At 38.0% G+C, this 12,215-nt stretch overlaps 1 protein-coding gene across 5 annotated transcripts in view; it reads right to left on the reverse strand.

Annotated features, from left to right (window-relative positions):
* The window catches only part of HDAC9 (histone deacetylase 9), a 446,072-nt gene that overhangs the window by 173,028 nt on the left and 260,829 nt on the right, over nucleotides 1–12,215 (reverse strand). For 3 of the 5 annotated variants that reach the window (XM_056484523.1, XM_056484522.1, XM_056484524.1), the window contains one exon: nucleotides 10,432–10,701. In XM_056484523.1, the coding sequence (XP_056340498.1) occupies nucleotides 10,432–10,701 (270 nt within the window). Of the gene's footprint in view, nucleotides 1–8,180; nucleotides 10,702–12,215 lie in introns of those variants that run through there. The other 2 variants (XM_056484526.1, XM_056484525.1) reach the window with 1 other exon arrangement.

Below are 12,215 nucleotides of genomic sequence, written 5' to 3' on the forward strand. Positions count from 1 at the left end.
TTTGCTAATCTATTTCTGACTCATCTTTCAGTGGTTGATGATGCTAAATCAAATCTCTGGTATTTCTGTTGTGTAATGGTTTTGTACAACAGGGAAAAGGCCACAAATCATTTTGGAAGAAGCTGTTAATCAATTAAGGACACATTTAAATGTCCAATCCTTGGGATTTTTAGGAGATGACATACAGAACCCTTCCTATAAATCTGAAACTCTGAAGACTGCAAAACATTCTTATAGGAAGATTATTAAGAACTCAGATAAAACCATTGCAGCACATGAAAAGATGTTCATTGAAAATAAATTTAAAATGTAACTTGGCCCTTTCTAATGAAATATATATTGGAATTATATTATTATTATAATTTCATAGGCATCTTCTCTATTTCATCCTCCCTTTATCTATCTCCTTGACCCAGAAAACTCAAGAGATGAAACAACGGTAACTTCAGTGTTTCTGATTTCAGATCCACCCCTGAGCTACAGTATTAAGTTTATTAATTTATTTTATTCAATTAAATCAAAATAAGAGCATCAGCTGGAAAAATAAATGTCAATTTATTTTTGAAAAGTAGTGTAAAAGATGATAAAACATTGATACTCTTGGTTCAATCTTCAGAATTTATGCTATTTCTCAAGTTATTGAAGTGTGATTCAAGATGTAGTCAGTATGGAGAATTAGAAATTGAGACTTTTTTTGTTCTATTCCTTTGAATGACTAATCTGCATTGTTTGATATGGAAAATTTGTGCTTAACAGTGAATCTAATTAAAGGAGACAACAGTGACAGGACAGCAAATACTAACAACTCATTTTGGTAGTAGCTGAGAGAGCTTTTTTTAACCTTTCTTTAACTGCCTGAACTCTTCTATTCCCTGAAAGGACCAGTGCACTCCAACTTGAATTGTTTAGCCTGAACTTTCTATACAGTGGGTTAAACCAGTCAGTTAAAAGGCAAAAAAGTTGATCCCCAGTACCATGCTGGTACTGGACAGGGAAAACTATTTTGTAGCAGGTAGAAATCTGGAGCCTCTGGCTGAAGTGATGCCATCATTCCCAGGAGAGGACAGAGCTGTGGTAACTAAAGGCTCACAACCCTTCCCAAGAGGATCTCTTACGTCTTCTGATTGCCAGAAATGGGACAAATCCAGAGAACTTGCCAGAGCTCTGGGCTGGTACACCAGGGGACACCTGGTGTACCTAGAAAGGCATGGGAGGGAGAAGGGGCTGGAGAAACTTCTGGGTAGGAGTTCATCACTGAAGGGGAAAAACTGTGTGGTAGCTTTGGGTATAATTGCTCTGATTCTGCAGCTCTGTCTTTCCCCTTTTGGTGCTTTTCCAGAATTACCCCCTTTAGGGACACAAGCTTTATGCTGTGAGGAGCCTCCATCCCTGTGAACCACCACAGCTGTTTCAGTGGCCAAGAGAGAAGTTGGTTGCATTTCTTTGCTCTTATAATGCTATCCTGCACTTAGACTTATGACAGCACATGAAACCCAGTCCAGTGGCTTCTGCCAGCATTGAAGAAACTCAGTTTTGCCCTTGGTGATGCCCTGGGTGAACTACTCAGACCAAAGGGCTTGGGCAGTTTCATTATTTTTTGTTCTAGTTCTTATTCTTTGATCCAAAGAAGTGCTGTAAGCCTCGAGGACAGCACTCAGAGCACAGCACCAGTAATGACTGCCAGTTGTTCACTGCTGATGCCACAGCACTGTAACAGAGATCTGTGGAGAAGGCAATGCCTGAGGGGTGAGTCTGGTTTCTAACAGGAGTCAAGTTGTGAGATTGCTTTCCAGCTTCTCCTTTTGCACAGAGTATCTCTGCTGTGCAGCCAGCAGTATGGCTTAAAATCTCCTTGTTTTGTTAGGCACAAATTCTTAGTTCAATGGATGAATTTTTAACACAGAAGAGCAAAATACATTATATACATACATACATACATACATACATATATATATATATATATAATATATATATAGGTCCTTCTTGACATCAATTTCTGTTTCTTTTATAGGATTCTGCAGGTTTAATGCAACTGATCTTAGTGGAATTGTGTCCCTGCTTTCCAAATTGCCAAATCCTCCTCCAGTTATAAACCACTCACCAGAAAAGTCTTTTCAATATTTAGCATATGTATTAAAGCAGAGGAAAGAAAATAATAGGAAATGTGAGAATTTCACGAATAAGAGGTTGCTGTGCATCAAACATTAAGTTCCCTGTCTTGTGATTTCCTTAAGTACTAGCTAAAGTAATTGTGCAGTAGACACAGTAGAGCTGATCCTGGAAAGACACCTTAGTAAAGATCTTGGTAAAGATCCTGACCCTGGTAAAGAGCTTCAAAACTTTTTGTTATCTAATGTACCTGACCCACTCTAAGTACCTGTCTATAAGTTTATATTCAGCCTTTTGGGATGACATTAAATGTGCAGCTGGCCACATCAGTAAGATAAAAAACCAAACACTCACTTCTATCACTGACCAGCTAAGTTTCCCAGTATCCTTTCAAACATCAATGATGTTTGTGGCCTCTAGGATTGGGTACTGATGACCAAAATTATGAAGGAAACTGTGCTGTGGAATTGTTTCTCAGTTGTGACCACCTGCATGTCACTTTTAAAACAGCACTTCACAAAGCTGTGCTCCTGTGGGTCTGACATCCCACCAGGCTGAACCCACTGCCTCCTCTCTACCCCAGTGCATTCCACATCAATTTCAGCCTGAAAGCATTTTGAAAGGCACTAAAAGAAGAACTTGAAAATTAAAATGACTTAATGGGCTTTGAGTAATTTTCTTTCATTAAAAGATGGAGGGAAAGGGCCAGAGAGGTGAAAGAAATGAAACTTCTTTTACAGAGGGTCCAAGCTACTCTCACAGTGACATATAGTGGTATCTAATTTGAAATTAGTCAATAGACTTGGGAAAATGAGCAGCCTGCCTTGTCAGTGCATTATCCATCAACAAGGTAAGTAACAGTCCCCATGCTAATTCTCATCCTCTTGCTGCAGAAACAGATCTTGCTCCTGTTCCTTTGTTCTTGCTGCTCCTGAGCTGCTTGTCTTTCTGTTCTCAGAGCTTGCCTGAGAACGGATGGAGATTGTTATGAAAAAAAAAAAAAACCACTCAAAAGCACAAAGGGTCATGCTGTGCATATTTTAACTGAATAATTAGCACCCTTAGTGAGACACAATTACCTACAGAAAGGGCCAAACCAGAGCTATGGATGTCAGGTGTCCCTGGACTGAACCTGGGCTGATGGCACCTGTATTCAGCACTCCCATTTTCATTTCTGCCAGAAACAGTAGAACAGAAGATTTGAAGCTCTTTGTATAAAGTCAGTAGCTTCAGAAAACTGTAATATATGCAGAAACTTATGGGAAATTATGAAAAAAGACCTCTACAAATTTAAGTAAATGGTGAAAGCCAAGAAGTTGTAGAAAGTAAGGAAGATGCCAAGAGATGTGCTGTTGGGTTTGGGTGCCTTTGATACCCTTAGACAAGGTGTCAAAATGGCAGAGAAATGAGGGAAACCAGTCACCACCTGTCCCTGGGAGCAGTCAAGTAGTTGAGTGATGGAATTACGGTCTCTGATGTGCAGTAATCCTTCAGCTCCTATTTTCAGTAGAGCAAGATCTAGGAGAACAAGCCTTAGAAGAAGCTGGTCTCAGTAGCTGTCCCTCTGTACAAGCAGGAGAACATTTCCCAGCAGTGCTTTGCTCTGTGCTCCTTCTGGGACTGTTCAGGAACAGAGATCTGCTGTAAAAATCTGCAGGCTGCCACCTAAAAACTATCACCTTCTCTTATAGATGGGAGCAAAAGGAAAAGACCAAGGGAGGAGTATGAGACTGAATCCTCCATGCTGCATTTACAGAGAACCTGAGCAAAGCCTGCTTAAGCCCTTGAGGTGGCTGCACTGCTGCAATCTCAGCTGTAATTTTCACAAGCCCCTTTGCTGAGGAAATACAGGCAGTATGAACAGAAACACCTCCTTGGTCTCCTGGGGATCCAAGGGTCACAGGCCAGAACATGAGAGGAGACAGATTTTGCACTGCTTTCTGCATCAGAGCACCTATGTCTCCAAGGCATTTGGGCTGAGCTGCACTTCCAGGACATTAAACAATGTAGCTTTATGAAGATTTAGCCAGAAATATACTGAGGTATAGTGCATTAACTCACTCCTGTATTTTTAAGGAAGGAGAAAAGTGAAAACTTGTGCATGTGCACATATGAATATCTACAGAGAGAAAAGACATTCAGAGGCCAAACAGAATTCTTTCCAAAATGAAGCATTTAAAGAAGCAACTTTCCAAGAACACATAATCCTCTTCAATGACAATATTAATGAAACTCTGTGCTGTAGAATACAGGAAATTATAAATTGCCCAAAGGTAGAAAATAGTATCATCTAACTGCCAAAATCTGCAGTGATAATTACTGGGATATGGACTTGGAGGCTTTTGATTCATGCTAGTTATGTAGCCCTGATTAAGGAATTTTGCCTAGTGTTGCCCCAGTGGTCTCCTGACATTCTGCTTTCTCTGACAAATAGGAGCAATAAGAAAAAGTACCAAGGTGCTATATCCTCAGTACTTGAAAGAGGAAAAGAAGCATAAAATCACTTGGATCTATAAATAAAGCAGTGTCAACATTAGTCCATGAAGGTATCAAGAAAATTAAATAATTTTTTACATTGTAATGCTATATGGTCAGGCAGACAATTCACTTCATTAGTTTTATGATAAAATAAGTGTTATTGCCTTCTGTAACTGGAAGTTTACAATAAGAGACAAAAATAAAAAAAGAAATATAATAAATAAAAATAAATAAAAAATAATAAATAATAGTAATAAATAATAAATCATAAATATTGGCAGTTATTAAGGTGAATAGATTTGAGGCTTTCTAAAAAAGATAAAGATCATTTTTCCATCCAACTGGGGATGGGAATGTACAGTTACTTGGGAAAGAAAAATTACTTGCAATTATTCACATTATTATGCACTTCCACGTAGAATTAGCATACAAAAAAGAATTATTCTTCCTATAACACAAAGACCACAGTTAGAAACTTGATAGAAACGAATAGGACCTTAAGAATAAGGCTGAGAACAAGCAAGCTAAATATTCAGAGGCTTCCCTGCATGTAGATAAATGAAAAATTTTCACAAAACAAATCCAGCTACACAGCACTCCACCTCCTTGCTCCATCTACACTGTGTTTGATCCCATAAATCACAGAGCCAGCCTGTGTGGTGTAGGAGTTATATTGAGACTGTGCACAGACTTGAGGAAGGGCAGGAAGGTGCAAGGTTAGTGTCTCTTACTGGCTGCAAAGTTAAAGGAAACAGCTAAGGCAGCCTACAAAAAAGAGATGAATTGAGCTAAGACTGCAGTGGCAATCTAATTTAGGAGGGAGGAGAGGGGAGGGCAGGTTTATTTATAAGTCTGACATTGTTCAAAACTTACATTTCCATTTATCCTGCCCTTCACAACACTTCTCAAGGCCAAAAATGCTGTAACCATCCTGGAAGGATCAAGTGTACAGAGGGATACTTTTAACATCATATCCTCCAAATCATCTCCCTCATATTTCAGGGCTATGTACCATTAACAGTCAACACAGTTACTTCAAGACAGCTATGTAAAATAAAGTAAAACAAATGCAACAAAGACTCCACATTCAAAACATCTTATTCAGTTAATTAAGGCACTGGATCACTTACAAGTCAGTATCTGATCTGTCAAAGCAGCTCTAGTGAGCGAGTCCCCCATGACCACAGCAAATCACATTGCTGAATGATTTCAGGTTACCAAGGGGACTCCTTTCAATCTCAGCTGCTGCTCAGTAATCCCTGGCTGGCTGAAGCAGATGTGTGTGCCCACAGGTAGCCAGGGAGGTTGTCCTGTACAGGCTGGATGAGCCATGGGGCCACAAGAAAACAAGCAGAAGTGTGACACTTGAGCAAATGGGGACCAGAGACTGGGACATGCCTAAAGGATGCACCTTCCCAGTCCAGTGTGTGTGTGTGTGTGAGTGAGAGCATGGCTGAGGAACCCAGATTTTCCACTGGCTATGCAGCTTCAGCTAATCCTATTTTTTACATTTAAATCTTAATCCAAGTTAGGCTGAATTAGAAGAAAAAAATACAAAACAAGAAAAGAACAAACTAAAAGCACAAAGCCTATCAAATAGATTTGTAAAATTCCACAAACATAACTTGTATTATTGCTCTAGCCCAGAGGAGATAATTTCATGCAGGATGCTCTTCTTCTCTTTGCCTAACCAGTAATTCAGCAGATGGTATTCTAAACTATATTCTTCCACCAAGAAATGAAGTACAGAAGCTCCATTACCACCCAGATGATGGGAACTGCATAAGGAAATCAGAAACTAAACAAATAAATGAAAATCAAACAAACATTTCTTAAGTGGATAAGTAGGACATGCTGCTGGCAGGACAGAATACAATAAGGAAATTAATTCAGCTTAGCTAATTTTGGCTGCAAATTGTGAAGTGTTCATAAGGGGGAGAAGTAAGTAAACATTTTTAGATTGCTGCTTGGGCCTGTTGTTTATAGATTTTTACCTCAGAATTCCAGTGAAGATAAAAACAGGGTATAGTTGGCTTAAGTAACATGGAGCAAGTCTAAGTGATCTTGATGATGATGATGAAGATGGAATGAAGATAGTGCACAAATGAGTGGTAGTGTCTGAAGTGCTTGTGCTTCACTGAGGCATTCAGCTTTTAATCCTATTTTGTTAATGTCAGAAGATGACAAAAGGGCTAATGCTGCAGAATCTACATTCCAATAATGTGTATCTGAGTATGTAAATATTATGATGGATTTTCCTTCATTTATTAGCAATTACTTCTAAATTGTCAGCTATCAGCTATACTGGCTTTATTTTTTGGACAACAAGACAGAGTAAACATTAAAAAAAAAAAAAAAAAAAGAGATGCACATCACCCTGGGAAGAAATAAGGCATGTGAATTGTATTGTATTATGTTTATTTTCTTCATTATGGGTGCTTTGACACATGGTAAATAATTTAGAAAAAAAATCTAGGTGCAGTCTCCAATACAGGAATGTTGTAAATTGAAAACATTTATGGCTGCTCTTCTAATTCTAACACAGGTATTTAAACAAAAGGTTGCTAAATAAAATCCCTGTTATGAAAGCATGATTTACTTAAAGACATATAATTCTAAATACAGTATAAACAGTAATGCACACAGTACAATGTTATACTGTTAATTCTGGTTTTAAGCTTTCCTCAGTTAAAATTTGACATTTTATCTATTTTTGGGGTTATATTACTGATGAAACATTATGCTGCTGCTATACATAGCAATGAAAATAATTGAATTTGATTTACAGAACTATTTATTCTTATGTACTTATGTTGTTGAAACATAGATTTTATTTTAGTTAAAGTTATGCCAGAATCAAAGCTGCATAAAGCATTTGGAAATAAAATGAACAGTTGTAAGAACTACAATGCAGTAGCTTTCTGAACTCTTTTGGCAGTAGTAATTCATGCACTATAGCAAAAGGGATTGTTATGCAGAAGAAGCTCTCTCTCTGTGGATCCTAAGCAAAGTTCAGGAGATGGCACAAAGTTATTTAACATCTTTATGGAAGTTCTCTACATTGTTACTTCACTGTCTCATGCAATTGTTTTAAAGTCTGCCAAGTTCATGGATTCCTTCTCTCTCAGCATATTTATGGGTGGACTTTAGTTTTGCAAAGGTCTTGATGAATACCAAAGTTGTCAGAACAAGCACATTTTCAGGTAAGGGGTCTAGGCAGGCTTTAGAAATGTCATGTAAATTATTACAATTCATCTGAATTTTGGATAATTAGAAGCTGAGGAACTGGGATTTGCTTTTACCTTTCCTATATGGTATGATCATGTGTTCAAGACAGATGCCATGATGGGAAAATGAGCATGCATCAATACTATTCCACATTCACTAAAACTTATAATGGCTGATGTAGGATAAAACAAGAGACCAAAAAGAAAGACTTTGTGTAATTATTGTAAGAATAGTGTAATAAAAAACCTTGTTCCTGAAAGTTTAAATTGTTTCAACAATGTGTAGCAAACATATTTGATTGTACAAAGCAAAAAACACCACTAAGTTACCAAAGTTACACAAAGTCAAATATCTGGAAGGGGATCTTTTAAAAAAAAACTTTATTTGAGAAAGGAAGAGACTTATATCAGAAGGCAAAAAAAGGGAACATACAAACAGAATATATTTACAACACAAAACGAGATCACCTCTAAGGGTGTAAATTATAATAAATACAGTAGATTTAAAATGTAAGAGACAATAATCAATTAGAAATGTGATTGTTTAAACCCAGTTTTCCTTTTCACTGGTTCCAGGTAGTTTCTCTTATTTTAATTTCATCCAAATTTGAAAGATTCTGAAATTAAAGTACACTAATATATTGGGGTTTCTCACCTGAATGACATTATAAAAATATCTTTTGTCTTCTGTGAATACACATCTTTGAAGTGATATTGTACAAAACTCTTCTCAATTGCAAATTTCTCCCCAAATGTATTTTAAAAGATGCACTATCCCTTTTTGGATTAAGCTGAAGTCAGATTTCAAAGAAAATTAAAAATATACAGAATGGGAAACACATATAATTTCATTTTAATAGCCTTCACTTTTTCAATGTAAATGTAATTTTTTTCATCCAGGATGGAGAAAGATTTCTGCTCAAATATGAAGCACACATAAAAATCACCTGTGTTTTTCTAAATTAAATCTTTTTCTATCTACTGAGGCCTTTTATGTTAACATCAACTATTTAGTCCTTTGTTTGGAGACCTTCTAGGAAAAAGGGTAATGTATCTTTAGAAGTTGCAACATTTTAGAAGAGATTGAATAGCATTAGAACATAATGTAAACAACGCATGCTAATAACATATTTTAGAACAATTTCTACATTTGGCAAAACAACTATCTCTTTTGAAACCGGATACTGCACCTTAAAATACCTCAGCTTTAGAAATATAAATATTTTTAATAGAAAAAAAACCTGACAAGGAGTCCAGGTCAGTTTGGGATTATCCATATTAAAGGGGATCTTAATACAATGAATCTTTAACTAGCTTAACAAAAGTAAACCTATAAAACAAGGTAAACATATCAAAAGGGAATATGAAGGAAATGTTTCACTGGAAAGCTTCCTTAACAATTTCCCTACTCGCTTTGTTATTTTCTTTGACAATAAATCAATTCATAGAGTGCCTTTAAAAACAGAGGGAGCGCTGCCCCGTCCCCCCTGCCCCGCATTCCTCAGCACATGAATCACTTGGGCTTCCTGTTTCCATAAGGCATTTCCTGCCCCCCCTCCCAAAATCACTTTTCTGCAGGAGAACAGCAGGGACCTGACAAAGCACTGACTTAAATAAACAGGCCCTGCACTGCAGCCAGCCCTGCTCTGGCTGGATGCAGCTCGGGGCTGCACACTCGACTGCCCAAAGCCCTGACAAGCACAACCTGCCTCTTGCCAAGGTGGCATTTTATGCACAGCTGTTATTTCAGGATTTGTCCGTGAGACTCCCTGGTAAAGGTTATGAGATATTGTACAATTAGTCTTCATTTTAAAAAGCAAACAAACAAGTGACTGGATATTAGATGATAACGATAACAGTTCTGTGCTTTTCGTGTAATGTCCTAACCACTGACTGGAACCTAATGCTGCATTTTGCTTCTCACCAGTACTTGCATCTGCTGCATTTACCTTATCATCAAATAAAACAGAATGAAAAATTAACCAAGCAGTGCAAAAAAGAAAACAATGCAATTTTAAAACAGTGCCTTGCCTTGCCTCTTTATATCCACCTTGTACTTTCCTCTCTAAATTAAATTTTATACATCAGCCTGAGACCACCAAGATAGCAGTCAGTACCTGTCTACTGGGGAAAAGAATACCCTAACGTTAACAGTGTTCAAGACTACAGTATGATACAATATATACAGACAGCTGAAAGCAGAAGTCAGAGGATTCAAAATCAGAAGAATGTTTCATCAATCAGGTGTGGAAACTAATTCCATCAATTGCTGATCTCAACAGGCTAGGTGATACAAGTTCTGTTTCACTAGGACTAAGCAATGTAAGGTCATTCTGGGCTAATACAATGTCTATCAGCTATTAGTCAAAGATTTATGTAGAATAATTGATTGCAACACATATTTTCTCAATTAGTGGCCATAAGGATGAGCTTCACTATGTTTTCAAGTGTACATACAACACTTCTGCATTTGTTAAATTCTTTGAACAGTAAATCAGGATTTGCTAGCTCAGTGAATCAAAACACAATTGCTTATCAAAGCCTAGAAAACACATGTGATGTTCATTCAGATAATAACCTTAATTACAAATCCTGGAGCTAGATCTTTGCCTATTACCTGTTGCATAAAAGCAGCTTGCTCCCCAGATTCCATTTGCTGTGTTTGAACATCCTCATCACTGTCCAGTGGCTCCTCTTTGACCTTCACAGCCCCCACCTGCTGTCCTATTCTGTCATCCACACCAGCAGTGCTGCTCTCAGCCCCAGTGCTGGCACTGCCAGCGGGAGCTCGCTCTTCCTGCATCGAGTGATCCCCATGAAGCTCTTCCTCAGCTTCCTCCAGGTGACTGCCAGGCTGCTTGAGCTGCTCAATGGACTTAGAGAGCATCTGGAAAGAGAAGAGGGAACAGGTACTGACTCCTTACACTGATGCCAAACATCATGAAGTACTAGGTCTGCACGGATGAAGTTAAAGTGTCCACAGCAAACCCACACAGCCATGCACCATCAAAATGCTGATGTATACAGGAAAAAGAACCAAAGTCCCTGAGCAAAAGGTCACTTTTTATTCTGCAGCAGAAAATACCACATTTATAGATAATGAAAAACATGACACATCTGTTACAGCTGGTAAACTAAAGGAATTAATCTTCCTTCATCTTCAAACACGAATGCAGAAACACCATCTTACAGTTAGTTACTCACAACAAAAAATAACAGAGGAACACATATAAAACATAAGCAAACTAGTAATCTGGTTAATATTTTGTTATAAGCAAATCAGAGAATTTTCACACAAACATCTCTATCAATTAAAGCATGAAGGCACCGAAAGCCAACAAAGGAGAAGTGAAAAGGAGCTGGTGTCAACTCCCTATCCCATGGTACAAGGAGATCTGTTCATGACTGGAAGGACTACAGCCTTTGTGGTGCATCACACAGGTATCCCAGCTCCAGCAATGATGACATAACACAGCTCCCCAGGCAGCACCAGCTCTAGCCCAGTAACTGCTGCTGTGCAGAAGTGCCAGGTGCCTGAGCATTGCAATCATGTGCACTTTGTGTTCTGCTGTTCAAGATGAAGCCAGTGCATTCCAAAATACTCCAAATGTGGTGCAAAAACCTAAACTGAACAAAAAAAAAATCCCTACTTTGTTGAAAGAGGCACAAATCAGACTTGTGAGTAAGAAATTGCAGTAATTATCATTTATTCAACTGGCTTACTCAATTTCAAGCAAATACTCTTTTGTATCATCCAAGTCAAATACTCTGAGAGGGAAAAAACACCTTTTGCCTTTACTCTTACATACTTTCCTCATCCCATCTGTCTCTCCCCAACCATCAATCATGTTTTTCAAACAGAGTTTTAGCTAGTGTTACATACTCCATTACTGAGTACATGAATGGCTTCAAAAAGTCTGTTTTTGTCACAAACCATGGACCAGTCAGTTTCATTCAGCTTGCTAATGCATATAGAAAAATGCTGGGTTGTCATGTAAACTGTGATCAAGAAACTGCAGCTGGGTTTAGGAAATCCCATGAAGTCAACAAGGAGAGTTGAAAGATCAATTTATACATTTCCACTTGATGCTCTGATGCATATGCCTCACATCAGTGGAGAAGCAAATTCCTCAGAGGAAGCCTGTCTGGCTTTTGTGACAGCAAACCTTCATTTTTGAGATGTTATGGGAGTTCAATGGCTCAAAAAAATGAAACAAATAAAAAAATCCCTCTTCATTACTGTAGTAACTGGCAAATCACAACCTGAGTATCCTGCATGCTGCAGGTGGCATGCCCTAAACTGAGCAATCCTCACTACTTCAGATCATGGGGAGAGCCTCCTTTCATTACACAGCAACTGGAAAGATTCTCAGATCAAACCTATGAATTTTTTCCAGTTGT

This window comes from Oenanthe melanoleuca, chromosome 2 (assembly GCF_029582105.1).
Source record: "Oenanthe melanoleuca isolate GR-GAL-2019-014 chromosome 2, OMel1.0, whole genome shotgun sequence".
In the NCBI taxonomy this organism is placed as follows: Eukaryota; Metazoa; Chordata; class Aves; order Passeriformes; family Muscicapidae; genus Oenanthe; species Oenanthe melanoleuca.